General features: G+C 32.7%; 1 protein-coding gene across 1 annotated transcript in view; it reads left to right on the top strand.

Annotated features, from left to right (window-relative positions):
- The window catches only part of CDC73 (cell division cycle 73), a 157054-nt gene that overhangs the window by 98633 nt on the left and 43833 nt on the right, over nt 1-14588 (top strand). The window contains exon 11 of the mRNA XM_037825123.1: nt 12821-12878. Coding sequence (XP_037681051.1) covers nt 12821-12878 — 58 coding nt within the window. The remainder of the gene's footprint in view (nt 1-12820; nt 12879-14588) is intronic.

The raw sequence follows: 14588 nt of genomic DNA, 5'->3' as shown, positions 1-14588 counted from the left end.
TGGTTTCTGGTGTTCTTGAAGGCAGGGAAACTTTATTTTTAATCACTTCTTCATGCCAGCATTTATTTTTCATTTATTTCTCCATTTAATCATATTACATTTATGATAGAATTCAACAAAGTGATTTTGTAGATACAGCATGCTTGTACAGGATCTTCTTGGTGAGTAATGAGGTTTTACTAATTGTAGTTACCTGTCTTAATATTTCAGGATGATTTACTAACTTGCTATTGTACAGACTCTGCAGTAAGTACTAGAAGCTTACTCTGAAAGATTTCTTTGTATGATTAGTCTCCTGGGCACCTTGGTACCTTGCTCATTTTTTTTCTGTAGAGCACTTTGGCAGTGTCACTTTAAAAAAAAAATAGCCTTAATTATCTCTTTTAATTAGTAATTAACACTTAGAAATCTAAAGTTTTGGAACTTTAAGCTATATGTTTGTAGTCACACATGCTCTTCAGCTCGCCTGCATCTCCCAGTAATTTCTGTTATGTTTTCTCTAATATTTGTTCTCTTTTTTGTCCTCATATTTTCACATTTAGCTGATGAAAGATGCCTTGTAATTTTAGGAGTTTTGTGACTCTGTATTTTAGGAGTGTATGTGACTTTCCTAGAAATGCTAAAAGGAACATTAAGAATTTTATAAATGGGAAACATGATGCTTAGAGCTTGGGTTTTTCCAAGCCTGAAGGATAGGAATAAAACTCAGGTTTCTTGGCTTTAGTCCTTATATTACTATACTAAAATGCCCACCACTCTTTTTTTTTTTTAAATAAGGTAGATTTGGGTAGCTGTGTAATAACGTAGGTATTCTCCAAAACTTATTCTTGAAAAGTAGAAGTGGATTTTTTAGATCAGTATTTGTTGGTGATTGCTTATGTAGGATTTGGTTGTGCAGCTAGCATCAGTTACCATTTATTTATTGTTTACGCAAAGTTAGACTATGTGCTAAACCTGCCTCAACTATTATATAAATGACTTTTTTTCTTAATAATAGTTTATTATTGGAATACTCATTTTGAAGATGAGGAACCAGTGCTTAGAGTAGTTAAATAATTAGCCCAAATGCCAGCTACTTAGTGATGAGAAAAAAGCCAAGCTGGGAATTGCAGCAAGATTTTCTGAGTCCATAGGCTCTGTTGTTAACCATTATGATCATAATGCTGGAAAAATTGTGGGAAATTTTTTATAGCAGTGACACAGCATATCCAGGAACCATTAATAGAATTATAAATGGATGTTTATATTATTACTTCACTCACTTGTTCAGCTAATACATATTGAAAACTACCATATGCCAACATTTGTATATAGGCATAGTTTATTAAATGCTGGAATACAAAAATGATTTAGACACATTCCTTACTCTTTTCTCCAGGGAAGGAAAAAACAATTCTTTTTTGCTTGTTATTTTGATTGAACTCTCTTTCAGTGCCCCACTGGATTTATTATGTATCTTGACTGTTAAGAAAACTCTGGATAATCTGCTCATTAGTGGTTACCTCCAATATTGGGCTGAGGTCCTGAATTCCTGGTGGGCTTTTGTCTCAACTCTGCTTGCTATGGGGCAAATGTTTATACAGCAAAAGAGACTCTTTAAAACTACTAACAAAGGGTGCCTGTGTACCTAATAGAGAAATTACTTCAAATCTTTAGGAACACCTGAAACCTGTTTCTTAAGTTAAGTTGGTTAAGAACTTTACATGAGATACAGAAAAACAAAAGCAAACATGAGATAAAAGTTCCTTCACTGACTTTTTCTAGCAATCTACGTTTCCAACCAAGAGAAACTGAAAAAATCTTATGGCAGGTAAGTGTGTAGATGTTCTTCCTTCAGTCTAGTTTCTTTTAACCTTTGAATTCTATGGTTAAACTAACTCAGTAAATGTGACAGGTCTCCTTTGTCAGACCCAGCAAACTGACAGCTATTTTGTTAAGTTTGATAGTTATAAATGTCAGTAGAATAATCTATACTCCCCTTAAGGAGAAAGATCCCTATAATGAGGAATGTGAAAAAGCTTTTAGCAAATTTGAGAAACTAAAATGTGAAAACTAAAAAGGTTTAAAAAAGAAAGAGGAGTGAATCTGGAAGAAAGGGTTAAGTTTAGCTTTCACATAAAGGTCACATGGAATAGGGAAGATGGAGATTGGGTAGAAGAGCTGGTTTAAACTAGCCCCATGGTGAGGGGAAGGAAAGAGAGAGAGAGCGCTCTGACATAAGTCTAGAATCAGTGCCAGTTCCTTATATGGGAAGGATAACCAGGGTTACTAGAATGTAAAAGAATATGGGGGTATGGTTAAAAGTGGGGACTCGTGACAAAACATTTGAACTAGTTAACTCTCTGATAGGCTGTACAATTCAAAATCTTAAAGGCGGACTAGTTGGCTCTCTTAGATAGGCTGTAATGTCTGGAGTACCCAGCCAATGGGGAAACAGGGGAGGGACATGTGTATTAGGTGTAGAATATAACTATCGCCATTTTTTTTTTTTGGCATGCCTGCCATGTTTCTGGCTGTGCATCTGTTCTTGCAATATCGTAAATAAATTCTTTTCTCCTCCACAACTGGGTGAGCGTTTCTAAGGTATAATGCTTGTTTCTAACAACTTGGATACTTGCATAAGTCTACCTTTTAATCTTATAACACACTTCTGATGGAAAAATAGTCATTATGTTGCACCTTATGGCCATAACTATCAAGGGTGGTTTTAGGATTTTCCTGGGCATGTCTAGAATAGCCCTCAAGGAGTCAGAATTTAAAGATAGAATTTGTAACACTTCCTAATTTTTAGTTTCTGCTAAAAACACGTCCTATTATCATGTAGACAATAATTTTTGAATGATTATTACACGAGGAAACAGGTATAGATCTGCTGCTCAAGTAGCTCACTAATAGTGAAGGTAAGACATTTCATAGAGTTATATAATGTATTTTATTATCTTTATAAATTCAACTATATGTTCTTGGCAGAGAGAATGACGGAGAGGGAAAAGGGTTGGGGAAGAAAAAGCCAACCAGGACTAGTGATTTCCATTCATTGAAAATGAGCAAATGTCTTTAAGTAATATGAAAAGGGAGACAGGAACCTGCTTTTCCTTACATTGGTCTGCATTACTGTTTGTGCTTTAGCATGTGTAGTTGTCCCCTAAATGGAAGCCATTTATTTTAGCTGGTGCTCACCTGAAGAACTAGCTGTCTCTTCCGCTGCTGGGAGAAAAATCTTAATGTTTTGGATCAAGTGTAACTTTCATGTTACTATTCTTAAAACTGTCCTTTGACACACATATTTAGTCGAATTTTGGTTTTATTGAGGTCAGCCCACAGTTATAGCAATATTTGCGTGGAGTTTATATTGCTGTCATTTTGACTTAAAATTAGATGCAGTCTTTTTCTTTATGTAAAAGATTTGGACAAATGGCATGTTTTTGATTATTTAATATTTAATAACTAGTTTTCCCTTTTTGAAGAAAAATTATTAAATGTTTATTGAGAGTTTAGAATTTTCCTCTGAAGTCATACAGATGATTTACGAACCAACTTTACTTTTCTTTGCACTTTCAAAGCAAGAATTAGCCTGATTTCAAATTAGCAATCTCAGAATGACCACAAGTGTCAGTGTTCGCCTGCCTTATTTTTCTGCTTCAGTTTTCAGCAAGTTACGCAGCAAATATAATATTAAGAAATACTTTGGACTTCAAAGCAAAGTTAAACTTTAAAATTTCTCTTTCATAACTTATTGTAGGCACGTTTGTTTTAATTCATCTAAACAATATTAACTATTCTAAGGATAACAATAAGCATTTAAATTCAGCAGTGACTTTTGCAAGTACTTTAATATTATACTTGTTCATTATTTGGTTTTCTTGATAACATAGCTCTTTCATTTTAGCACAAATAAACTTGAATCATTCGGTTGTTACTTGGCCCATGCTAGTATTCTTGGTTAGAGCTGTGGATCTCAATGGAAAGGATGGGGTGTGGGGGATGGGGGTTGTGACGGTGGGATACTAGGGGTAGTAATAGTTTCTGGGAGTTTGTGAGGGTGTTTTTTTGTTGACGACATGATTGATGGGCACTTAGTGAGTGGGCGTCGGGGAAGGTAATAGTATGTAGTATGTGGGAAAATCTCATACAATGCCAAATAGTTCCATGTTCTGCAAATCTTTTGATTGTTGCACTGAATATTTGTATGAGTGAAAGATGTGCTTTACAATTACGCAAATCTAAAACATAGGTAGAACACAGTATTTTCTGTACATTTTAATATGCATTGAATTTTCTCTGATGTAACTACGGTGTACATTGACAGGAAATTGTGTTTTTTTGTTCTTAACTTTACCACTAGTTCACCATTTTGAAAAATCATGTCACCTATGGCAGTGATGCTCGTAGTAATTAAATTACCAATACTGTATAACCAGTCTGGTCATTTATAATTGTTGCATTCTCTATGATTTTATGTATAGGTACAAACTTATTGAACATACTGCAATACATATTATTTTTAGTATAAATTACCTAATTTTTTTCCTTTATATTAAGGTATTTTTTTTTTAAGTTATGTATATAGTTTGGTTATATTACCTGTATTACTTCAGATAGTTAAAGGGGTCAAATGGAATATTTCTTATGTAAAGGGGATGTGTTGATTTTGATAGAGTTGTAAAGGTTACTGGGTTGGCACCTTTGAATGAATTATTTCAGATACCTTATTCCCTACTCCCTGCTCCCAATACATTGCTGGTATTTAAAATTCTTAACAGTATCAACTCATCACAAAGTATAATAAACAGTTTTTTAAATTAAGGTAGATTTAACAAATTGAAACTTAAAATTTCACTAAGAAATTAAATATAAATGATTAGGATCAGAAAACATTTTTTATTTTTAAAGAAATGTTAGATAAGGAAATAAATCAAGTGTTAGAAGTCAATAAATAGAATGTTTTTCCCAGAAAACTTTTTTGAGGAGAGAAGGTACTGTTGAACATACTTGATTCTAAATTTGTGTAGCTGTCTTCATTGTGATTGTTTATGGTCTTATTGGAGATAGGGACTTGGGTATGAAGAAATTTGTAAAGCAGAAGAGAGGCAGCAAAGGTTACAGAGCTGAATGGCGTAGTGTTTGACTTTAGAGTTTGATTCCTTCCCCCCATCCTATTTCTAAGAGAATGCTTAAGGGATTCATTTACCTTCAGCAGTGCAAGCTATAGGGGAATATGATCTACGTCATTAAGTTTCTTACTTTCAAGGAATTTATAAACTTGATGGGGACATAGAACATTATAAAGATAAAATAACGGAAATAAATGTTAGTTATTTAAAATTTTTTCCTTCATGTACAGATTCTCTTGGGTGATTAATTATGGTGTCATTCAGTGTCACTGATTTTTGATAAATCTGATCTTCCCAGTTGCAGTTGGTCTGTATTACATTTTTACCCTTTTAATTTCCCGTGCATTTCTAATATTTTTTATCTCCTCTAAATAAATAAGATGCGGTCCCACAGGCAATATAGTTGCTGAGTTTTAGCAAACCAAAATCTAAAAAATGAAATAGTGTATGTTTCCATTTGTACTCTCCATTTTTACCGGCTTCTTGATTATTTACTATTTAGCATATTGAGTCTATTTCATTTTCATTAATTTTCTCATAGATGACTTTGACTTTTACCAGCATTTCCTGTGTAACTTTTCACATAATGCACATTTATTAATATCTCCACAATTTATAGAGAATTTCAGTATGACTATTTTGGTTTCTTTTTTACTCTTGTTTGTGAGTGTGTAGTTTCAGGTACTTAAGTATGTAAAGGTCTGTTTTATTTTAGCTTCCTTAGTCAATTTATCAATTCATGTTAAAATAGTAAAACATAAACTGTTACAATACTATTTCCCTTTCCACCTGTTTCCAGTGGCTCTAATTCCATAATTCCCAAAACAACCAAATTAATACCTCATTCCGAACATGTGCTCTTTGAAGGAGACTGTTATGTTTTTATTCACTTTGTACAAAAGAAGAACAAATTTGTATGGCTGGACCATTCTTCTTTAAAGAAACTCACATTATATTAGGTCTTCAAATTTAGCCTAATCAGACACTTCAAATTGTACTGTAATGGCATTATTCTTGGTGGAAAGGTATTTCTATATTAGGATAATGGAATTTCAGAGAGAATTAGACCCATGAGGTCATCTAAAATTCTAGCTTACTCTTAATCAAGGTAACTTAAGACCCTGAGAGGTTGTGAATTGTTCAGAGTTCCACACTTAATGTGGTAGAACCAGTGAAGAATCTAGGTCTTAATACTTCTAAATCAAGTTTTTTTGCACTAATTAACACTGTCTTTTAGTTACACCAGTGTGTTTGTTCTTTTAGTCCCTGAATTCCCATAAGTTACATAAATGATCCTGGGGATCTTCTACCTTACCCATGTCCCACTGACATTATAAAAATAATCCTGGCAGTTTTAATTGAAGAAGGATAGTACTTGATTGAACCTTGGTGCGACATGAAAGAATTGTTCATTTGGCTAGAAGGTATGTTCTCATTATAGACTTTGATATTAAAAGAGATCAATGCCCATGCTTTAGTTTGTTTCTTATGCAGTTCTCTGATAAAACATTTCAACTACGTTCATGTATCTTTTTTTATCAGCAGATAAATACATAAAAAATTAAGACATTTTTCCAATATGCAGTAGTATCCCACTTTAAAGATTTTGCATGTCTTTCTTGATAAATTTAATTACCTTCATGCATCTTACATAACTGCTGCCAACTGGAAGAATGTACACCTTGACTCAGTGAAACATATAAAAACTGTCTTGGCATGCTCACCATTTTAGAATATGTTTGTGAATCTGTAGAGATAAGATTTTCATGATCCTTTTATTACTCCTTAAACACTTAATTTTTATCTAAATTTATTTATACTTGCCTTTCTTTTTGTGTTATTCATTCATTTTTGAAACAGTTTAATTTTCAACAAAAAAGCATCTAAGGAAAAATGAATGAAAAACTGGTATTAATTCAGGTTTTTAATCATTGAATGTCTTGCTGCTTTGTAATGTTTAGTCATTAGCACTGTGAATTCCAGTATTGTCTGTGACTGTAACGAAAATGAATATTCTATTCCCAGGTCAAAGTTTTAATTACTATGAGTAGATTTGTATAGGAGTAGAATTTTTTCTTTTATTGAGATTAAAATATTTGTTTTATTCTAGTCTCTTTTGATTTCAAGTAGCAGAAACCCATTCAAGACAAACCAGAAAAGGAAATACATTATAATGATATTAGGGATATTTTTCAGACCCCAAGACTGAGAAGTGTAACTTAGCCTTTAAAAAGAACACAGTGAGAGACTGGAAAACTGTCAAAATCTAGGAAGCTTTTCTCTGTTTCTTTCTGTGCTACATGGCCACTTCTCACGTTTTCTGCATCTGCACACCAGCTCTTTGCTCCTTTGTGCACATATTCATCCTCAAAGCTGCATATAACTATATCTCAGATTGCTCAGCGTATCTCAGAGTCTGTATTTCAGACTCCTAGGGAAAGACGATCTTATTGGTTCAGCTTAGTTCATGTGTTTATCCCATGTGGGTAGAGTTCAGCACTTCTGAGCAAAGGGGGAATGAGTTGTGCTCTGAGCAGACATCCTTCAAAGGGTCTGCTGCAATTTATCATTGTATCTTATTTATTCTTTAAGCATATTGTTTGCTATTTTTATACAGAGTGGAGAGAGGATGGTTTAACAGTTACTAGTCCCACTTTGGCTGCTGAGCTGGAAAAAAAAGATACACACACACTCTGCAAATAACTAAATACTTATGTAGCAATATGTATTTATAAATTTATATACAATCTGTATATGCATTATATAAATAATATATATTTATAATTTATATATATATAATATGTACTTATAATTTTTTAACTTTTTTTTTTTTAAACCGGTCTCTTTTATTAGATTGCAAGCTTTATGAATGCAGGGACCGTCTCATTCTTGTTTATACTGTTGCATTCTCAGTTTACTTCCTGGCACATACATAGTGTATTCTCAGAATGTACGTGGAACAAATGGATGAATATTGTTTAATTCTCTTCTACAAAAAAGACTCTTAAAAAAAAAACCAGACTCACTGAATATACTTAGAAATTTAAATGCTTATTTAAAATCTTAGTATTTGGGAATTCTGAATTTCAAATCCCAGTTTCATAGGAATGGCTGATTTTTTTTTTTTTTTTTTTTTTTTACAAAGGCAAAAGCATGTAACAGCAGAATTATTTATTTTGTTTTTAAAACATGTGATGTTTGCACTTGTAATAACAGTAAGACAGGTAGATTATAAACTCCCAGAGTCTGCATGTGTAGTCTGTATGTTTCTTAAGAGTTTTCAATATTTTCACTGTTTCATGTAAATAGGATTTTTCAAAGTTAACTGAATATAGTCTATTCATTTTCACAATGACACTGGCTATGGATTTTGTTTCTTATGATATTCCTTTATTCCCTACTTATTTAAGCAGCAAACCTAAGTATTCTCCCGATACCAGAAGGTTTACAGCTATCTCATTTGCTAAAATAAGGCAAGTAAGGGTTGTTTGTAAACAGCATGTCTTGTTTTAGCTTGTTTTACTTTGCACATATGACTCTTTCCCCCTTCCATTTGAATTCAGTTACTTCTTTTCTTTCTTACTTTCTTTTTTTAATCCCTTCCTATCTCAACCAAAAAACTTTATGGAATCAACATACCAATGTGCTCTGTGGGAAAAAAGAAGAACCTTCTGCTTCTTTCACTCTGCTGGAAGCTGGAGGGTGCTAGGCCCCTGGGTAGTAGTACATAGAATTCTAGCTTTTCCCCTCCTTTCTCTGTATATTGGGCTCAGATTACACTGTGGATATATATATCCCTTCTATAACCCCTTTTTTTAAAAGTTTTTTTTTTTTTTTCTTTTTTTTAAACGAGAAAGTAGACATACATGTTGGTAAATGCTAACTGTCCATATTCACATAGAGACAAAGTTATTTCTTTTCCAGACTGCCTCAAGTCTTACAATACTTTGACTTTTCAAAAGAAAGCAGGTTTCTTTTCCAGTTAGCACAACTTGTGACTCTCTTGGTTTTTATGCTGATACCTTTCCTTTCCCAGCTGGGTTATTTTTCCCCCAAACCAGGTATCTTAACAAAATATAGAACTGTCAGTCTATTCTTTATTACTGCCAAGTTAATATTCCTGTTTCTTAATACATGTCACGTATGCTGCTGTGTAGCCTTTGAAAAAAACCATTTCACCTCTATCTTTTCATCTTTAGAATGGGGGATGTGGTGGGATTGGGTTATTGATTTCTGAGTTTCCTATGCGATGACTTCTACAACTTTATTTCAAAACAATGCAGACTACAATATAATGTGCTTTTTACTTCTTAGTGTTAGATAGGGAGTCCTAGAAATCGGCATAAGCTAATAATATGATTAGCAAGGACCTTCCTAGTTTTCTTGCAAGGAGCTTATGCTCTGTTGTGTCATAGCTATATAACGCTGTTTGTGTGTGTGTGTGTGTGTGCGCTAGTAACTCCAAATTACGTAAAGTTACACTAAAGTGACTTTGGCAACTCATATTTTGAATAACTCTGGGAAGACAAAATTAGATAAAAATTTTTGGTTGTAACCAATAGAAATTCAGCTCAACTGATTGAGGTATAAAAGGTGTGAGGGGGCTGTGTAGAATGATGAGATGAAGGATTTCAAAGACTCTCATAATCAGAAGGGCTAGGGGTAGAAAAGGCCTTTGTAGACTACTAGAAATAGGTTATGATAAAAAGGTTGCTGTATTCCATCTCTTGTCTTGCATGCTAGCTTCATTCTCTCCTGTAGAGGCTCTTCTTCATAAGTCAGGGGACATGGTTCTCCTGTAGAGGCTCTTCTTCATAAGTCAGGGGACATGGTTGTCAGTGATTCTAGGCTTACCCTTATGTGGCCCCATGGCTTATAAGGTAGCTTCAGTTTAAATAAAAAAGTCCCAAGGAAGAACTCTCATTGGCCTAGTCTAGTACATATGCCGTTTTCAGTGACCAGGGTTTATTGCAAAAATGGAGTGATTTGGGGTGGGAGAGGATCAGGACAAAGATTGTTTACTAGGCACACAGAAAACACTCATTATTGCTATTTTAAAGGGATCAAGTTTTAAGCTTATTCAAAAGTAGAGAAATTCTTAAGGATTATAATTTGTAATAGAAAAGGCTTTTTTCATATTATTTATGCTAGCACCTTGCGTTGACCCGTGTTGTAGAAGCCATACTCGATTCATTTATTATATGTAATTTTAGTAGTTCGTTGGATCAGTTTGGGTTTGGGTAGTTCTCTTTATATGTACATAGAATTGTATTTGGGTGATTTCAGAATTAGTCCATGTTTTGCAACAGAAGAAAGGCCTTGGTTTAGATTCAGCCAACCATATAGTAAAATGTAGACAAAAGACTTTTACATAAATGTGTGCTCATTTCCTTTATTTGCTGTCTCATTTCTTTTACTTTTTTCTTCTCTTCCTGTCATGTTCTTAAACCCCACCCCCAAGAACCATATTTGTATATTAGAATATTATAAATGATATGGTTAAAATTTATTCTTGTTATTTTAAGATATAATGTCTAGGTGATTTTACTTTATTCAGGAGCATGGGATAAAAAGCTAAAATCACTTAAATTGAATTCTTACTTAATGTCTCTCCCTTGGCTTCTGACTTTTTAAAATCTAGACTCAGTTCAGTTCAGCAAACATTTGTTGAGTGCTTCTAGGCACAGTGATTACAAAGAAAATAAAATCAACTAGGCATGTACTTAGAGACAAATATAATCAGAAAATTTCGACATACTATAATGATGTTGAATGTATAATATATTCTCCATCTTATTAGTGATTCACTTTTTTTTAAAAGTTTTACTAAAATATTATATACTTGGAGGGAAATGAGTATATCAAAAGTAAGCTTGATGACTTTTCATAACCAGCACATCAGTGAAACCAGCACCCAGATTGACTCGTTTTAAATGCACCAATATATAACTAAATGCATCATACTGGAAAAAGATATTCTGCTGTCCTTGGGTGATTATTTTTACTTCAAACAATTTTGGTTAGTTGCTGCTGCTGCTATTATTGTTTCTTCCAATAGAGAATGGGGACTCTGTTATTCTGACTGAATGCCAGGTATACAAATTATTGTTGAACAGCCTGCTCTTCCAAAAGATTGTACCATGTAAAATCTCAAATTTTGAATAGTGTGGTATGATAAAATAGGCATTATTTAGAATTATTTCTTTGGGAATATTTCTTGTGATTCTAATACTGATTTTTCATTATTGTGAATTCATGTGTTCACCTGATATTTGTCAAATTTCCTTCTGTTGACTACTAGAAGAGTAAAATCTATGAATTCAGAGTTACAAGATTTATATTTGCATCTTTCTATGAAGAAAAATTTTTGTGAATATGATTGAAAATACTGCACCAAAGACAGGCATCTTAAGTGTCTTAAGTACTTTGGAGACATGTGTTTATGAGTATATAATTGACATACTTTAGCACTTAGTATATTTCCTTGTACATATTACATACTCAGTAATTAGTTGAGATTTGTTATTCAGTTTTTAAGATTTTCTCATCTGGTCTTAAATCAATGTAACAAATCTCATGTTTATAAATGTGATTTTTTGGAATATTTAAATTGTATTTAATTATTTTGAAATGTTTTTTTTAATGCACTCCAAAGTAACATTGTTTACATTCTTCTAATATGAGTGTGTGTATCATGTATTCATTTTGAGACTGTTTAGGGGGAAAAAGATGACTTCATTTAAAAATAGGTAGAAATTTTTGATAATATTAAAATTGTTTGCAATTAAGCAAATCATTAAATACTTGAGAAATATTACATGTTTACAGTAAGGACTCTATGGCAACAATTTTTTTTTTAGTTTTTTTTTTTCCTTAAATTTTTTTAAATTCAATTTTATTGAGAGTATTCACATACCATACAGTCATCCAAAATGTACAATCAGTTGCTCATGACAGTACCACATAGCTGTGCATTCATCACCACAATTAATTTTTTTTCCAATTTTTAGAACATTTTCATTACTCCAGAGAAGAAATAAAAATAAAAAAGAAAACTCGAATCCTCTATACCCCTCACCCCCCACCTCCATTATTGACTCATAGTATTGGTATAGTACATTTGTTACTATTGATGAAAGAATGTTAAAATACTACTAACTGTAGTACATAGTTTGCAATAGGTATTTTTTCCCTCTATACCCCTCTATTATTGACTTCTAGGTATAGCATACATTTGTTCCAGTTCATGAAAGAGAATTCTAATATTTTTACAGTTAATCACGGACATTGTCCACCGCAAGATTCACTGTTTTATACATTCCCATATTTTAACCTCCAACTTTCCTTCTGATGACATACGTGACTCTAAACTTCCCCTTTCCACCATATTCACACACTGTTCGGCACTGTTAGATATTCTCACAATAACGTGCTACTGTCACCTCTGTTATGGTAACAATTTAAATTTATTTTCTGCTGAAGAATATCTATCACTGCCTCATAACCAACAGCATAGAAAATAAGGAGAGGTTTTTTTACCCTGTGTGTTTTTTTGTTTTGTTTTTTTTTTTAAACTTTTAGGGTCACAGCATATTTGAAAGGAATGAGAGAAAGAAAGAAAAAGGATTTCTTTACAGTAAATTAAGCTATTTAACTTTTATATAAAGGAACTTTGACATCATATATCAACTTTTATTCTTTTAAAGGAGGGTGCATCTGCCCGTAAGACTCAAACACCGGCAGCACAGCCAGTACCGAGACCAGGTAAAAACATAAAACTTTTGTTTTTGTTTTTGTTTTTTTTTTTTTCAAGTGATCACAACAGTGAAAGCTTCTTGATACGTTTAATACTTTGAAGAAGTTAAAATTCTATTTCAAATACATTGAAGATCATTTTTCTTCACATCAGTTGTCAGTGTTGCTCAAATAGATCTTAAAACTGGTATACTATACATAAAATGTTTGCAAAACTTCTGTCAACATCACTAGTACATCTTTTTATTTTTATTAGAAAAACATAAAGCAGTTAAAATGAAAAGCACATTGAACTTTTTATTTTCCTTTAGTGCCTTTAAACAGCTCAACTTGATTTTGCAATATTCTTCACTGTAATGATAATTTCCCAAAATTTGATTCAAAGGTCATTGGTAAAATAGGTTATATAACACTGTATTTTTGAATAATGACTTCCGAAGCAATACCATTGGAACATTTACTAGGATAAACAGATATAGTTAAAGAGTTAAAGAAATTTTTTAAGAAAGTGTTTTTATTTTAAGATGTTAGAAAAAATGTTTTAAAGGTCTGTTTATGTGTCTCCTCACCAATGCCCTGTCCTAGTTCCATGATAATATGTTACATTTAGTGTAATTTTACCTCTTATTTGTCTCATTAGAGCTATTGAAAGTGATTGTAAGGAAAATGAAAAGGATTGAGAAAGTACAGGCAAGAATTTACTTGGGTGATCTTCCTCATAAATTTGGTAGTATCAGTAGTACAGATTTGGATATCTTATATTCATAGTACATTGATATGCAAGGTCATTCTAAAATTATATAGGTTATAAATATTAAGTAATTCTGGAAACATTTTGGTATTAAAATTATATGGGGCTTATATTGAGATGGTTTTGTGGGCTATTTGACTACATTCTGAATGAGTTTAGGATTAGTCTAAAAAAGGTCACATGAGAAATTCAGAAATTGTATAAAAAGGGAGAAATCACCACTTGAGAATTCTAACCCAATTATATGTTCTGTGATGTTAGATAGTCTTCATTTTACATTTTCTCATAATCATTTGGCAAACGAAGGGGGGAGGCACTGATATCTAAATAAACTATTTTATTCAAATGTGCAGTGGGATTAAATGAAGTTAAGGGGTCTGGGTTTTACCAGCCAGTTATGTGATCTTGGGGAAGATGGGTCTTTTCAACTCTTAATAATTTTGTCATTCCTTTTGTATTGCCTACTTAGGTGCATTGCAGATAAACCTGATGCAAATTAATCTGAACTAATGTATCTTAATATCTTTCAAATACCCCAGTACTTGTTCATGTGAGCTCTCTCCTTCGATTTACAACTTGACAATCAGTAGGTCTGTATGTTCGTAGCATTCATTGTGCAACAATACCTTATTTGAAAGGATGTGATGGTTTATGCTCTTTATTTGTCCTAGCTAGTGTGACTGTTTTTGTTTTGCTGAAGAAATGTTAAATGTGTCTGTTTATGGGGTTCTACTCAGTTTTGAAGGGGTATTGTGTAATATATGACTTGTGTTCACCTATATTTTTAAAATTTGAAAAAATGTGGATACCTAAAGCATATCTGGCAATGTACTATGTTATAGATGAGGGGTACAGATTTATATTATTATTTGTTTTGTTAGGTAGATTTTTGGATCAGTTGGAAATGGGGGCCCAACCCATCTATTCCCTCTTTGAGTGAGGAAATTCAAAGATGGAGTTCCATTTTG

This window comes from Choloepus didactylus, chromosome 2 (assembly GCF_015220235.1).
Source record: "Choloepus didactylus isolate mChoDid1 chromosome 2, mChoDid1.pri, whole genome shotgun sequence".
Classification (NCBI taxonomy): domain Eukaryota; kingdom Metazoa; phylum Chordata; class Mammalia; order Pilosa; family Megalonychidae; genus Choloepus; species Choloepus didactylus.
The sequence above is the reverse complement of the archived record's forward strand: the minus strand, read 5'-3'. Positions and strand labels throughout refer to the sequence as shown.